General features: G+C 50.4%; 1 protein-coding gene across 3 annotated transcripts in view; it reads right to left on the bottom strand.

Moving 5' to 3' along the window:
* The window catches only part of LOC148481366 (protein unc-13 homolog B-like), a 296,399-nt gene that overhangs the window by 165,881 nt on the left and 115,435 nt on the right, over window positions 1-15,083 (bottom strand). For all 3 annotated transcript variants that reach the window (XM_088453621.1, XM_088453622.1, XM_088453623.1), the window contains exons 12-14: window positions 6,809-6,972; window positions 3,334-3,484; window positions 3,174-3,242 (exon numbers count right to left, since the gene is read on the bottom strand). In XM_088453621.1, coding sequence (XP_088309747.1) covers window positions 3,174-3,242; window positions 3,334-3,484; window positions 6,809-6,972 — 384 coding nt within the window. The remainder of the gene's footprint in view (window positions 1-3,173; window positions 3,243-3,333; window positions 3,485-6,808; window positions 6,973-15,083) is intronic.

Below are 15,083 nucleotides of genomic sequence, written 5' to 3'. Positions count from 1 at the left end.
CCGTCTCCTCAGCCGCTCTCGGCAAAGGGCCACTTCCCCGTCTCCATAGCCGCTCTCGGCAAAGGGCCACTTACCCGTCTCCATAGCCGCTCTCGGCAAAGGGCCACTTCCCGGTCTCCATAGCCGCTCTCGGCAAAGGGCCACTTCCCCGTCTCCATAGCCGCTCTCGGCAAAGGGCCACTTCCCCGTCTACATAGCCGCTCTCGGCAAAGGGCCACTTCCCCGTCTCCTCAGCCGCTCTCGGCAAAGGGCCACTTCCCCGTCTCCATAGCCGCTCTCGGCAAAGGGCCACTTCCCCGTCTCCATAGCCGCTCTCGACAAAGGGCCACTTCCACGTCTCCATAGCCGCTCTCGGCAAAGGGCCACTTCCCCGTCTCCATAGCCGCTCTCGGCAAAGGGCCACTTCCCCGTCTCCATAGCCGCTCTCGGCAAAGGGCCACTTCCCCGTCTCCGTAGCCGCTCTCGGCAAAGGGCCACTTCCCCGTCTCCATAGCCGCTCTCGGCAAAGGGCCACTTCCCCGTCTCCATAGCCGCTCTTGGCAAAGGGCCACTTCCCCGTCTACATAGCCGGTCTCGGCAAAGGGCCACTTCCCCGTCTCCATAGCCGCTCTCGGCAAAGGGCCACTTCCCCGTCTCCATAGCCGCTCTCGGCAAAGGGCCACTTCCCCCTCTCCATAGCCGCTCTCGGCAAAGGGCCACTTCCACGTCTCCATAGCCGCTATCGGCAAAATCCATCCCTCCCTGCTGCCCTGGACCTTTCACTCTTTTGGGCGTTTGTACGCTACTCTCTCCTGGTATCCGTTCCCCAGGTACGCCTTCTAGCTCTCAGGTACGGATGTGATTTTATACATCTTTGCTGCTTTCGCGCCAAACGGCCTCTCTCGGCACACCAAATCCTGCGCGACTGCTAGCGATGGGCATCTTTTTTTGCGTTTCCTTTGCAGAGAATGAGTCTAAGTCTAGGACGTAGAGACCAGGCTGATTCATTTGAACTGCGAAACTTTTTATATCTGTGCACGACTGAGGGCCCGATACAGCAAGGAACGCAGTTGCTTATACGCACGCAATTGGCCGATTGTTGCGTACTGCACATGCATCGCAGTGCGGGTGTGTGAACCAGCCGCTGCGATCAGAACTGCGCAGTGGCGACGCAGACCCATGGCAGAGTGATTGATAGGAAGTGCCATTGGTGGGTCATCGAGCGAATGCAGGCGTGCAAGTGCGTTTCAACGCCGTTGCAGGGGCGTGCATAAATTAGCCACTGCGATACCATACACAGCCTGAGGCCTCATAGCGTGCGCTGAAGTTAGCAATTCCTGAGTGAGGTCTGACCCTGCCTTATCTGTGCGTACGGGTCCGATGTTACTCGATAGTACCGATGTTCTTGCAGTCTTGCTAATCATTACGGATGTGTGTGCGTAAGGTAAAGTGGGCGTCCTTATGTAGTGCTGCGGAGACTTTGTGATCGCAATAGATTAGCTTACAATCGCCCTGACCTGTGTGCGTACGCTATAATGTGTACCGCAATGAATCAGGCCCCGAGTCTCTGAATTAGCGTACAAAGTGCTACGATGCAGCGGCCGCAGCGTTTTTTCCACGCCAAGTTTTGTTTACAGACTCAGTCGCACACAGATATATATATATATATGTTGTATATCAAATGAATCAGCACAGTGTCACAGTCTGCTGGTGCATCCTAGTTGCTACGCATTGCGACTTAGACGCGTTTACGGCAATACAAGACGACCGACGCCAGCAGAGTTGCATGGGACTCGGTGGCTCACTCACGCCAGGCGTATTGCGCTCCGTGTTTGCGTGGGATTCCTCTGGGTGCTTCTGTCTGCTCCAACACATAATGATAGGTTAAATGGCTTCCGATTGAAAAAAAAAGTTTAACCTTAGTATGAATGTGTGTCCATAGATTGCAAGCTCCGCTGCAGCAGTACCTATTATTAATGACTACATATTCTCTATAAAGCTCTGCGGAAATAATGGTTAATAAAACAATAATACACTCAGGAGCCTATAGGATGTGCAGCATCTCAGGAGTATATGGAACAGGACAAAGGGCCTGATTCAGACGCAAGTGGCTGCTCGTTCGCTCCGAGCGATGTTTGCCCAACTGCGCATGCGTACAGATCATAATACGCATGCGCGAACCAGTCAGTGCGGCCGAAAATCGTTTGTTCGCTAAATAGCGAATGCCTGCTAATATGAGTGACAGGAGGAGGCGTATGTGGGTGGTGACAGGGGAAGGTGCTTGAAAACGGGGAGTGGAGATCAGAACGCAGGCGTGCTTAAAGGTCAAAACGGGCGTTTTATGGGTGTGCATAATTAATACAGCAGCGTCATCGGCCACGTCACTGGGTTATTTTATAGCCAGAACTGCTCGCAAAATTGTGGTAGCAAAAACCAACCACAAGAATAGCGAGCAGTTCATACGCCGTCCGATGTACTCGATTAATCTAATAAATAGCGGACATGACGTAGGATGCGAGCGGCCAGGGGGCGTAGTTTCCCAAAAAACGACCGCAAGTTTTGTACGCTCGTTCAGACCTAGAGGCGTGAACAGACCGCAAACAGCGAACGGTTCATTTGAATAGCCACCCCTATTTTCTTGACGAGCGAGCGCAAATAGCGTCCGGCTCTGAATCAGGCCCAAAGCACCTAAAAAACAGTATATGGGGCCGCTCTGCAAAGAACCAGAAGCTATATAAGAGCTTGTACTGTTCATACAAGTCCATACACCGCATTTCATTACAAAGAAAAATAAAAATGAACAGTCATAAAAACATTCACTATAAAAAAATCTAATAAAAGGGAGTAAATTATAGCCTCACACTACACAGATATATCAGGTAATAAGCAGCTAGCGCTGGATTCTGCCTTTCCGTAACCCAGAGCTACGTTACTTCATAGAGAAGGGTGACTGACGCCTCCCGCTATAGCTGGCAGCGGCCTGGCATCTCACCCACACAGCGCCCGTTACAGGCGTCTCCCTCGCACCGGTGTAATTACACGTTCTGCATCGCTAATTGCTTCCTACAAAGCAGCACTTTATATTTCCAGGAGATAGTTAATTACACGGGGGAGTGCCGAGTAATGGCGAGGAGAAGGGAGCGTCTCGTGCCGCTGCTCTGCAATCACCCCTATTGTGTCACTACTGAGCTTACCCGGTACATGGACAGATCGATGCGCAGGGAATTGTGCAGCTGGTCCAGGAGCTTCACGAAACGCTCTTTCTGTGGGCATAAAACAGAGAGTTTAATATCACACGGGAATAGCAGATGTCACGCAGACAGGCGGACGCTGGACAAGGTGCGGAGGACTTACCCCGAAGTTAGACGCCGAGAAGCGGTCAGAGGCAGAGACGTTGGTGGAGGCGGTCGTGTGGGCGTAGTAGGCATTGATATTGGCGAGTAAGGTGCTCATAACCGCTGGAACTCCAGGACACATGTACTTGGATGATAGACAGGCAAAGTGTCTGTGAATGAAACGCATTTAGCGGTTAATTATCAGATCGCTTATTACTGTGACAGGGCTTAAAGGGCAGGTGCTCAGTGCGGGCATCATCCTCAGGTGGCAGTGTCATCTGCTCATCACCACGCACCCTAGGACCCACTGACTTATCCCAGCACAGGGGGGTTGGGTACGGGATCCCGGTGGTGAGGATGCCGACGGTCAGCATACTGACAGAATTAGGTAAGTAACTCTTACCCTAACCCACGTTTCCCACAGCCTAACCCTCCCCTCCGCAGCTTAACCCATCCCTACGCAGGGTAACCTTAACCCTCAACTCTCGCAGCGTAACCCTAACCCACGTTTCCCGCAGCCTAACCCTCCCCTCCGCAGCTTAACCCTCCCCAGCGTATCCCTAACCCTCCCCTCTACAGCCTACCTCTAACCCTCCCTTCCACAGCGTAACCCTAACCCTCCCCAGCGTAACCCTCCCCTCCACAGCCTAACCCTCCCCTCTCGCAGCTTAACCCTAATCCTCCCCTCCACAGCCTAATCCTAACCCTCTGCAGCGTAATCCTAACCCTCCACAGCGTAACCCTAACCCTCTGCAGTCTAACTCTCCCCTCCACAGCGTAAACCTAACCCTCCCCTCCACAGCCTTACCCTCACTGCAGTGTAACCCTTACCCTCCCCTCTCGCAGCGTAACCCTAACCCTCCCCTCCACAGCCTTACCCTACTCTCTGCAGCGTAACCCTAACCCTCCCCCCTTGCAGCCTAATTGTAACCCTCCCCCTAGTGCCTAACTGTAAACCTAACCCTCCCCCTTACCCTAATACCGACCGTTGGGATTCCGGCATGGGGATTCTGGCCGCTGGCTTCCTGACCGTCGAGATGCCAACTACATCGCAGTCACAGGCCTGTTCTCCCTTCAGGTGTGCCAGGTGATAGGCGTCTGTGCCATTTGGTGATAAAAGGGGGCACAACACTGCGATGGTCTGACACTGAGCAGAAATCGGGTGGCCACCAATGGAACCAGTAGCCACCAATCCTCAGCAGAGGAAGGGTCTATATGCAGGAGACTAGCTCATCAAACCATAGAGGACAAATGGTCAGGCTTACTCCAGCTGCAGAGGGTGGGAATGTCCCTTGTCAGCCTCCGGGGAAGCTTTGTACTCCATCCATTCAGCCGAATAACATTTGTGAGTAAGCTACCTGGTCAGGCAGAGAGGTGCGGAAATAACCCGGGAACCAGCAATCATTACGGTGTCTGACCTGAACCTGACCATACACAGAATGTGACGGACATTCACCAGACCCCCCCCCCCCCCGCTAATTGTCCCAGGTGCACATTAGGGGTTAAATAGCAAGCCAAATCCGCTAATAACACTTTATGTGGACATGTCAGCGTGGCTAATGAGAACCACAGTTTCCTAAGAGAGAGAATGTAAATGTCACATAAGAGGATGGCAATCTGTCATGTACGGTGTCACACCTGTAAGATGTATCCGTCCTGTGAGCGTCAGCTCTTGGGGTGGGGCAAATAACTCTTAAACAAGATGGAGCAATACTGTAAAATAGGGATGTGCAGGCTCGGATAGGTTCGAGTTTGCACGTGGAGTTCGGATTTTTCCCTCCAAAAAAACGGAACTCAGAACGAGGCAAAACGTCATCTTACATGGACGAACATCATCATTCCTGGACAAAAGACCAGGAATGATGATGTTCGTCCATGTAAGATGACGTTTTGCCTCGTTCTGAGTTCCGTTTTTTTGGAGGGAAAAATCCGAACTCCACGTGCAAACTCGAACCTATCCGAGCCTGCACATCCCTACTGTAAAACCTTTTATTTACTCCATTTTATTCTAAGTTGTTTCTATTGACTACAGATCATATCTACCGATGGCCGGCACAATCGCAGATGAGATAATCGGGCCTGATTTAGAGTCGGACGCTACTGCAGCCGCGACTGCCGCTTTTGCCGCAGTGCGACTCAGTCTTTATGCTAATGCCGCGGCCGATGGACTTCATACAGCGACGTCCACCAGCTGTGGCGGCGCATGGAAACGCACCGTCATCCATGCCATCTCGCATTGCGCTAGCCCTGTGGAAGCGCAGATTATCCGTCTGCAAATGGCCGCCGTCAGTGTAACTACGGCAAAATACGCTGCTGCTAACCGCGACACGCGTCTGTCTAGCCACACCCCCGTTACCACCGACCAAAATGGCCTCTCTCTGCCTCCAAATTCGTCCTGCGCGATACAAACCGGACGCGTCTGCTGACTGGAAATATTGGGCGTTTGCGTGCGGCATCGACATCAGGCTCTTAAGCCACATCATCCAGTCATATAACAGCTTCTAGTCTTCTTAAACCATGGTGAACAAATGAAAGCTAGTTAATGATTGGCTGCTGCAGGCAGCGTATTAGAATAGAAGCATTTTACTCTCTGCATCTTCCCATAACGCCATCACCGAGCACCGGTGTCCTCAGTCTCTCTCGCACCTGATTGTACTGGGAATTATTGGCGTGCTGTTAATAAGAATGACTATTTTTGGAGCCGCCTTGGCTGGGGATAATACGATATTGCAGAGTATGATTCATGTACTCCGCACTTCAGGAGAGAAACCTATTATTTACCAGCAGAAAGCGATGAGATTATTCACTTCTCACAATACCGTGATGTACATTATACAAGACACAACAATGCGAGCATCAGTCAGTCAGACATCTATCACAGCGCTGACGGCGTCCCAGCCATCGCCCCCCCCGGAGTTACAGCAATGACATGGCGGACGGCTACTGCACATCTACAGGAGATCTCATAAGAAATTAATGTATTTCCCCCACTACTAGTCCATAATAAGCGATGGATCTGTACCGGTAATGGCAGCAGCCCCGGACTCCGCCCATAAGTGTGACCATTTACGGTTTTAGCCCAATCGCAGCTGTCAATAGACATTAAAACGTACTCACATGAGGCCAGCGCTAATCGATCAGACAGGGCACCAATAGCGCATGTATCATCCAACATCTGGTTAGTCCCGATCAGATGAGGATATAGATGGACAGTCTTTTCGGGGCGTATACCTGTAGCCATATGGGGCCAATCAGCTATAAAGCAGCCTAATTTACTGCTAGGACCGCAGCGTGTGCAGGGCCATCGCAGCGTGTGCAGGACCATCGCAGCGTGTGCAGGACCATCGCAGCGTGTGCAGGACCATCGCAGCGTGTGCAGGCAACTAATGACGTATATATAAAAGGGAGCAGTAAAAAACAGCGTATTTAGGGTCACCGTTCCCTCCCACCGCAGGCACCAAATGATCTCAGAACAACCCATTTCTCATACTCACGTCATGGCCTGGTAAATCGACTCAATCCCATATCGCATGGCAAACTCATCGACGATCTCCTGGGCCGTCTCGTCAAAGTAAACCTTCCAGGCGTCGTCGCCCTTCGCTTCTGGGATCCTCACCACCCCGCTGCCCTGTATGTCCGTGAGGTGGTGAAACAGGTTCTGCAAGAGGAAGGATGGCACGACTCATTACTACGCTGCAGGGTGTAGGTTATCCACCCGCGCCCTGCGGTAAGTCCCGCAGCTACTTGAAATCGCTCCGTTTGTGTGTCGCTTCAGAGACCAAATATACTGTACACCCCCGTCCCTCCCCCTCACACACCTAACCTAGCATAGTAGCAGGAGAATATCAGCTCACTGGACCAGTGATACCCAGCAAATAAGTAACCTTGCTTTTGGCCAGTTCCGTTCACTGCAGCGTAAATTTGACCAAGTTGCATGACAAACAGGCGAATGGAGGCAGACAACCCTGCCCGTCAGAGCTTACACTCTAGTAGGAGGGGTAATAGACATTAGCGGTAGTAGGGACAGGGGGGGTAGCGTTAGTTGTGGGAAACTGCGGAGACAGAGGTTAAGCAGTCTGAGTAGCAGGACGGTACGGGTGTTGCCCTAGGAAGAATTGCCATGTTATAGGAGCCCATTCTCAGAGTACAATAGATGAAGATTAAAGACAGGGATTGGTTTTATCTTAGTGTAAAAAACCAAGCAAGACAAGAGAAACTTTAAATGGATAAGAAACGTTTGATGTTGTACAGAAACGCACTGTACCCGAAGCATTCCCAGGCTCCCTGTAGAGGTTCTGTCAGAGCGGTGACGTCTTCCTCGGCCAAAGCGGCCCCACTGAGCATCTAATTGAAGATATTGTGATATAATCTGTGTATGATGCTGCGTTGCTGTATACACAAGGGGCCTTCACAATGTGATCTGGAATAACAGACTTTAATCTGAATTCAGACAAAAGGTTTAATCCAGTCCTTGGCAGTATACCGAATACATTACAATACTTTACATGTAATTAGCTTCCCAAGGAGACCACTTAGACCACTGGCACTAATGTAATCCAGCAGGCAGAAAAAGCCCCGGCTATTACAGAAGGGGATTGGTGCTGGGCCGGGGGAAGGCAGAGGTCACGGCATTGTTGGACACTAATGCGCACATTAGCAGCGGCCGACTGGACGACCTTCACAAGATGTATGCAGGAGTGACAGAAACCTATTAATCCCTGCGGTATAGAAGTGGGTCACAATAAAGTATATATCAATTATACTTTCATTTTATATGAAATGTGACACAGGGGACAGTCTGTCCTTCAGAAAGATACAGACTGCTCCAGTGCCAGCCCTAGGCCCGTGGTCTCCCATGACAACCCAGAAAAGCCAGAAAATGCTTTCTTACAAGCACCACAGGCATAGCGTCCCAGGTACAGGCTTCTGTAAGGAACACGAGTCCCAGGTACAGGCTTCTGTAAGGAACACGAGTCCCAGGTACAGGCTTCTGTAAGGAACACGAGTCCCAGGTACAGGCTTCTGTAAGGAACACGAGTCCCAGGTACAGGCTTCTGTAAGGAACACGAGTCCCAGGTACAGGCTTCTGTAAGGAACACCAGTCCCAGGTACAGGCTTCTGTAAGGAACACCAGTCCCAGGTACAGGCTTCTGTAAGGAACACCAGTCCCAGGTACAGGCTTCTGTAAGGAACACCAGTCCCAGGTACAGGCTTCTGTAAGGAACATGAGTCCCAGGTACAGGCTTCTGTAAGGAACGTGAGTCCCAGGTACAGGCTTCTGTAAGGAACACCAGTCCCAGGTACAGGCTTCTGTAAGGAACACCAGTCCCAGGTACAGGCTTCTGTAAGGAACACGAGTCCCAGGTACAGGCTTCTGTAAGGAACACGGGTCCCAGGTACAGGCTTCTGTAAGGAACACGAGTCCCAGGTACAGGCTTCTGTAAGGAACACGACTCCCAGGTACAGGCTTCTGTAAGGAACACGAGTCCCAGGTACAGGCTTCTGTAAGGAACACGAGTCCCAGGTACAGGCTTCTGTAAGGAACACCAGTCCCAGGTACAGGCTTCTGTAAGGAACGTGAGTCCCAGGTACAGGCTTCTGTAAGGAACGTGAGTCCCAGGTACAGGCTTCTGTAAGGAACACCAGTCCCAGGTACAGGCTTCTGTAAGGAACACCAGTCCCAGGTACAGGCTTCTGTAAGGAACACGAGTCCCAGGTACAGGCTTCTGTAAGGAACACGGGTCCCAGGTACTGGCTTCTGTAAGGAACACGAGTCCCAGGTACAGGCTTCTGTAAGGAACACGACTCCCAGGTACAGGCTTCTGTAAGGAACACGAGTCCCAGGTACAGGCTTCTGTAAGGAACACGAGTCCCAGGTACAGGCTTCTGTAAGGAACACGAGTCCGAGGTACAGGCTTCTGTAAGGAACACGAGTCCCAGGTACAGGCTTCTGTAAGGAACACGGGTCCCAGGTACAGGCTTCTGTAAGGAACACCAGTCCCAGGTACAGGCTTCTGTAAGGAACACCAGTCCCAGGTACAGGCTTCTGTAAGGAACACCAGTCCCAGGTACAGGCTTCTGTACGGAACACCTGTCCCAGGTACAGGCTCCTGTAAGGAACACTAGTCCCAGGTACAGGCTTCTGTAAGGAACACCGGTCCCAGGTACAGGCTTCTGTAAAGAACACCGGTCCCAGGTACAGGCTTCTGTAAGAAACACCAGTCCCAGGTACAGGCTTCTGTAAGAAACACCAGTCCCAGGTACAGGCTTCTGTAAGGAACACGAGTCCCAGGTACAGGCTTCTGTAAGGAACACCAGTCCCAGGTACAGGCTTCTGTAAGGAACACCAGTCCCAGGTACAGGCTTCTGTAAGGAACACGTTGTAAATTTTACAACATTAAGGGGCGAATTTAATAAACAGGTTTTGCGGCTGATTTTTAGGAACTGCCTCGTTATTTAATTATCGCAGCATTTTATTATGAGGGCGCAGTCGCAGAACTCTATTGCTCCCTTTATCTCTAATCGCAAAAACAGTCCCCCTCGCTTGATATTGCGTTAGTGGCCGTGCATGCACAGTAGCGTGATGGCGTAAGCATGGTACGGTGCCACCCACTTTCCCAGCAAGAGAGATTTAATTAATGGGCCCGATCGATTGCTTCTTATAGTCTCGATAATCTTTAGAAGTGTGACTAGCTCTTCCCCCTCTATACCCCCCTACAAGCCCAGTCTTTGGATGTGCCCGAGGGGAGCTGGAAAAAACAAACTGAAGGAGGAGGTGAAGCGAGTACACATAACAACAACATAAACACGGAAAGTATAGAAAGTTTGAAATAACAGTAACACAAAGAACATATCAAACAGTCATTACAGATAAGTATTGTGCTGTATAGGAATGTGCTGTAATAGAAAAAGGAGGCTCCTTGGAGGAGGCCATATACGCCTGACTGATGGTCAGATAAATCCAGCGGGCAAGCGTCTGTTTGGAAGCTGGCCAACCCGGACGAGCAGCGTCATATAAGACAGAGCGTCTGTTTTACATATAGCTGCAATCCTTTTCACATAGATCCGAGGAGCTCTAACGACATCCAAGGATCTTGAAGTTGGTGAATCCTGTTGAAGAACCGGTACCACAATAGGTTGGCTGATGTGGAAAGCTGAAACCATTTTGGGAAGGAAATACATTCTCGTACGGAGTTCCGCCCTATCTGAATAACACCAAATATGGAGGATGACAGGATAGAGCCCCAAGCTCCGACACCCGTCTGGCTGAGACCAGTGCGAGTAGAAGTACCAAGTTAAATGAAAGGTATTTAAACTCCACAGTCTCCAAAGGTTCAAACAGAGAAGACTGTGAAGGAAACGACCAGACCCAGATCCCATGGAGCCGTAGGAGGCACAAATGGTGTTTGTAACCCTATAACTCCTTGCAGAAAGGTCTGAACATCCAGAATGAAGGCCAGCTTCTTCTGGAAAAATACCGACAGTGCTGAAATTTGAGCTTTCAGGGAACCCAGACGTAGCCCGGCCGAGAAGCCTGCCTGCAGAAAAAGCAGGAGTCTGGCGAATTTAAAATCTGTAGGAGGCGACTCTCACCGTTCACACCATGAAACATAAGCCTTCCAAATATGGTGGTAATGTTTCGAAGTAACTTATTTCCGGGCACGAAGCATAGTAGGGATTACCATGGATGGGATTCCTTTTCATATGGCCCTTTCAACAGCCACGCCGTCATACATAGCCACCTTAAGTCTGGATAGACTAGAGGACCCTGTTGTAAGAAATCTTTTCTCAGAGGTAGGGGCCACGGATCGTTGATGAGCAGAAGGCGGAGGTTGGAATACCAAGCTCTGCAAGGTCAATCCTGAGCCACTAAGAGAACTTTGGACCTCTCCCTTTTAATGTGTTGTAGAATCCGAGGGAGAAGAGGAAAAGGTGGGAACAGATAGACAAAACGGAACTGCTATGGTGTTGAAAGTGCGTCCACTGACATTGCCTCCGGGTCTCTCGTCCGAGAGCAGTACAGAGGCAGTTGATTATTTTGTCTGGACGCCATGATGTCGACTTGCAGAAGACCCCACCGTTGGACAAGTTGTCGATAAACCCGAGGATGGAGCGCCCATTCCCTTGGGTGCACGTCCTGCCAGCTGAGAGTGTCTGCCTCCCAATTGTCGATGACTATAATGAAAATTGCTGAAATCACCACTGCGAACATTTCTGCCCAGAGTAGGATGCGGCGTACTTCCTTCATTCCAATCAAATTACGGGTGTCACCCTGTCGGTTTGCACGCGCCCACTGCTGTCGCGTTATCTGACTGCTTGGTTCTGCAACAGGTGATCTGCTGTCTGAAGAGTGTAGAACACTGCCCTTAATTCCAAGATGTTTATCGGCAGACTCGCTTCCTGTGAGGTCCAGCTTCCCTGGTAGTGGTGTTCCCGAAACACTGCCCCCCACCCTCTCAGACTGGCGTCTGAGGTCAGGAGAGTCCAATCCCACACTCCGAATCTCTTGCCCTCCAATAGGTGCAACGAGTTCAGCCACCAAAGAAGGAAAATCTGAGTTCTGGGACATAATCTCACGTGTTGGTGAAGGAAAAGATGGGATCCTGACCATTGTGAGAGGAGGTTGAGCTGAAACGTTCTGGAGTGGAAACGTCCGTAAGGAATGGCCTCGATTGCCGCCACCATCTTTCCCAGGAGTCGAATGCAGATGTGCAGCGATACACGACGAAGTCGAAGTACCGTCCTCACCATCTCTTGAATGGTTAACTGCCTTTTCCTGAGGAAGGAAAACCCGCTGACATAGCGTGTCCAGGATCATTCCTAGAAACTGGAGCCTCTGTGTCAGTTGCAAATGAGACCTGGGAAAGTTCAGGATCCACCCATGACATATGAGGAGCTTGTGAGTCACTGAGATGTTCTGTAGTAATTGTTCTCTGGAGTGAGCCTTCAGAAGAAGATCGTCCAGGTAAGGGATAATTGTGATCCCTTGTTTCCGAAGGAGATCCATCATCACCGCCATGACCTTCGTGAATACCGTGGGGGCAGATGAAAAGCCAAAGGGCAAGGCCTGAAACTGGAAATGTGAGTTCCGAATGGCGAGTCTCAGAAACACCTGGTGAGGATGTGAAAGTAGGCGTCCTTGATATCTAGAGATACCATGAATTCACCTTCCTCCAGGCCCACAATAACTGACTGAATGTGAAAATCTTCAGGTACGGATTGAGATCCTTCAAATTCAGAATAGGTCTGACCGAGCTGTCCGGCTTCGAAACCACGAGCAAACTGGAGTAGAAACCCTGTCCTGTCTGATGCCTGGAAAAGTGGACCAAAACCCGCGTGGATAGAAGTTTGTCTATCGATTCTCGAAAGACGACCCTCCTGTCGTTGGAAACTGGAAAACCTGTGGTGAAAAACCGAAGGGAGAGGTTGAAAGTGAAAATCAAGCTTGTATCCCTGGGTGATGAGGTCCCGAACCCAAGCGTCCATATAAGATTCTGTCCATACTTCTCTGAAGTCCCGAAGACATGCTCCCACCCTGGGGTCCCTCAGGTGAGAGGGAAGCCCGTCATGCTCCTGTTGAGCAGATGTTGTTGCGAAACTTCCACGACCTCTGGAACCACGGGAAGTAGTAGATCCTCCTCTGAAGCGACCACGGAAACTACCCGGGGAACGAAAGGACCAAAACTAGGGCCCCGAGTAGGGCCTTCTAGGAGGCGGAGCAGCCGACGGAAGATAAGTGGATTTACCCCTAGAAGCCTGAGAAATCCACTTATCAAGCTCAAAAAAAGACACCTCCTGTGAAGGGAAGAGCTTCCACAGCTTTTAAAGTTTCCACGTCCACCTGCCATTGATGAAGCAAAAGCGCCCTGCGCACTGAAACCGCCAGAGCTGAAGTTCTGGAGGCAACATCACAAACATCCTTGGATGCCTCTCCAAGGTACGCTGCAGCTTCCCCTATATGTTCTGCTAGAGGAATAAGTTCCTCCACCGGGAGCTGGTCTCTCATCCCATCAGCTAATCGTTTTGCCCAAACCTCAATAGCTTTGTTAGTCCAGCAGCTTACAATCGCAGGATGCAAAGTCACCCCCGGCAGCTGTATAAATGGACTTGAGAGTATTCTCCAGTCTCCTGTCCGATGTCTCTTTCAAAGATGTGGCTCCAGGGACCGGTAGAATAGTTTTTTTTAGATTGACGAGAGACCGAAAGATCTACCGTAGGAGGAGTCTCACCAGATTTTCTGCTTCTGCAGGAAAAGGATAGGAAGATAACCATCGGGACATCTGAAACTTTTTATCCGGATGTTCCCAAGCTGAAACCAGGAGAGAATCTAGTTCTTCTGAAATAGGAAAGGAAGTAGCCTGCCTTTGTTTCCTTAAAAAGAAAGACGGTCATGCAGGGCCATTTCCCTCATCTTCTATCTGCAATACTTGTCAGATTGCAGAAATGAATCCTTCTATCCCTTGGGACACAGGCTCAGATTCCTCTTGGAGCTCCTCAGGCGAATCCTGAGTATATTCACCCTCTTCTAAAGCCAGCATCTCCTCCTCCTCTGGGTCGTCCGACTGGAGAACTGAGTTTAACTGTCTTTTTTTTTGAGACCTGCTCCCACTTAGCACACGTCTATACCCCACTGTCATGAAGCCTCCAGTGTCCCCTACGGATGAAGGAGAAATTATATTTCCCGGGGAAAATAAGCAGATATTGATAAATCTGCCGCTTATGCTGAAATAACATGAAACAAGGGAGCACAAGCTGCCCAATGTGAATGTATGATATATTAGCAAGGGCTAATCCTGAGCTCATACAGTATATGCTGGGGTTCGGGCATTATTATAGGTACTTGTGTTTGTTATACTGCGAGAGGATTGGGGCAATTATTCCAATATCACAAAGATCCTCGTCTAAAGGAAACGTAGCCGCCCTCATTAGGCGTTTGTTACATTGCTGGAATAGAAAGACGTCTGGGGAGGAAGAGAAATGGCTGCAGATGCTGCAGTTCTGGAAGAACAAGACAATTCTGCGTGATATAAAGCGTAACGGAGGTGTCTTATCCTTACTTCTCGTGAGGCGCCATGGCAACAGCGATGCCGGCTAATTGTACGCAGCGCTGCGCTGCCAGTCATACTAACACTCCCTACACGTACAGTCACTGTATCAGATGGTTCTATTATTAATCCTGATATACCTCCGATATACTAAAGAATCCGGCATTGCTCAGTATGGTAAGGGGCTCATTTTCCATGACACCTGCTCTTACAACCAATTTCTCTGCTGGCCAGGATCACTCTGCAGAAACCAGCAGGCTGGGGTCCACTCCCAAATCACAAACTCCCCCCTATATAACCCCCCTTCCTTCTTCTGGATCTTTGTTTTCCTGAAATCATCCTTTTTTTCCTCCTTTGCTTCAAACTTCCCTCTATCTCTGCTCCACTTTATACAACCACCAACATTGGTATGTGTGTGCGGCTGGTGAGTGATCACACACACACACACACACACGTCACTCACCAGCCACACACACACACGTCACTCACCAGCCACATACACACACACACACACATAGGGGGTAATTCATCAGCCACACACACACACACACACACAGGGGTCACTCACCAGTCACACACACACACACACACATAGGGGTCACTCACCAGCCACACACATACACATATGGGTCACTCACCAGCCACACACACACACACACACATAGGGGTCACTCACCAGCCACACACACACACACACACATAGGGGTCACTCACCAGCCACACA

Source organism: Taudactylus pleione, unplaced genomic scaffold, assembly GCF_031769625.1.
Source record: "Taudactylus pleione unplaced genomic scaffold, aTauple2 ptg000584l, whole genome shotgun sequence".
Lineage (NCBI taxonomy): Eukaryota > Metazoa > Chordata > Amphibia > Anura > Myobatrachidae > Taudactylus > Taudactylus pleione.
This window is presented reverse-complemented; position numbering and strand designations above follow the sequence as displayed.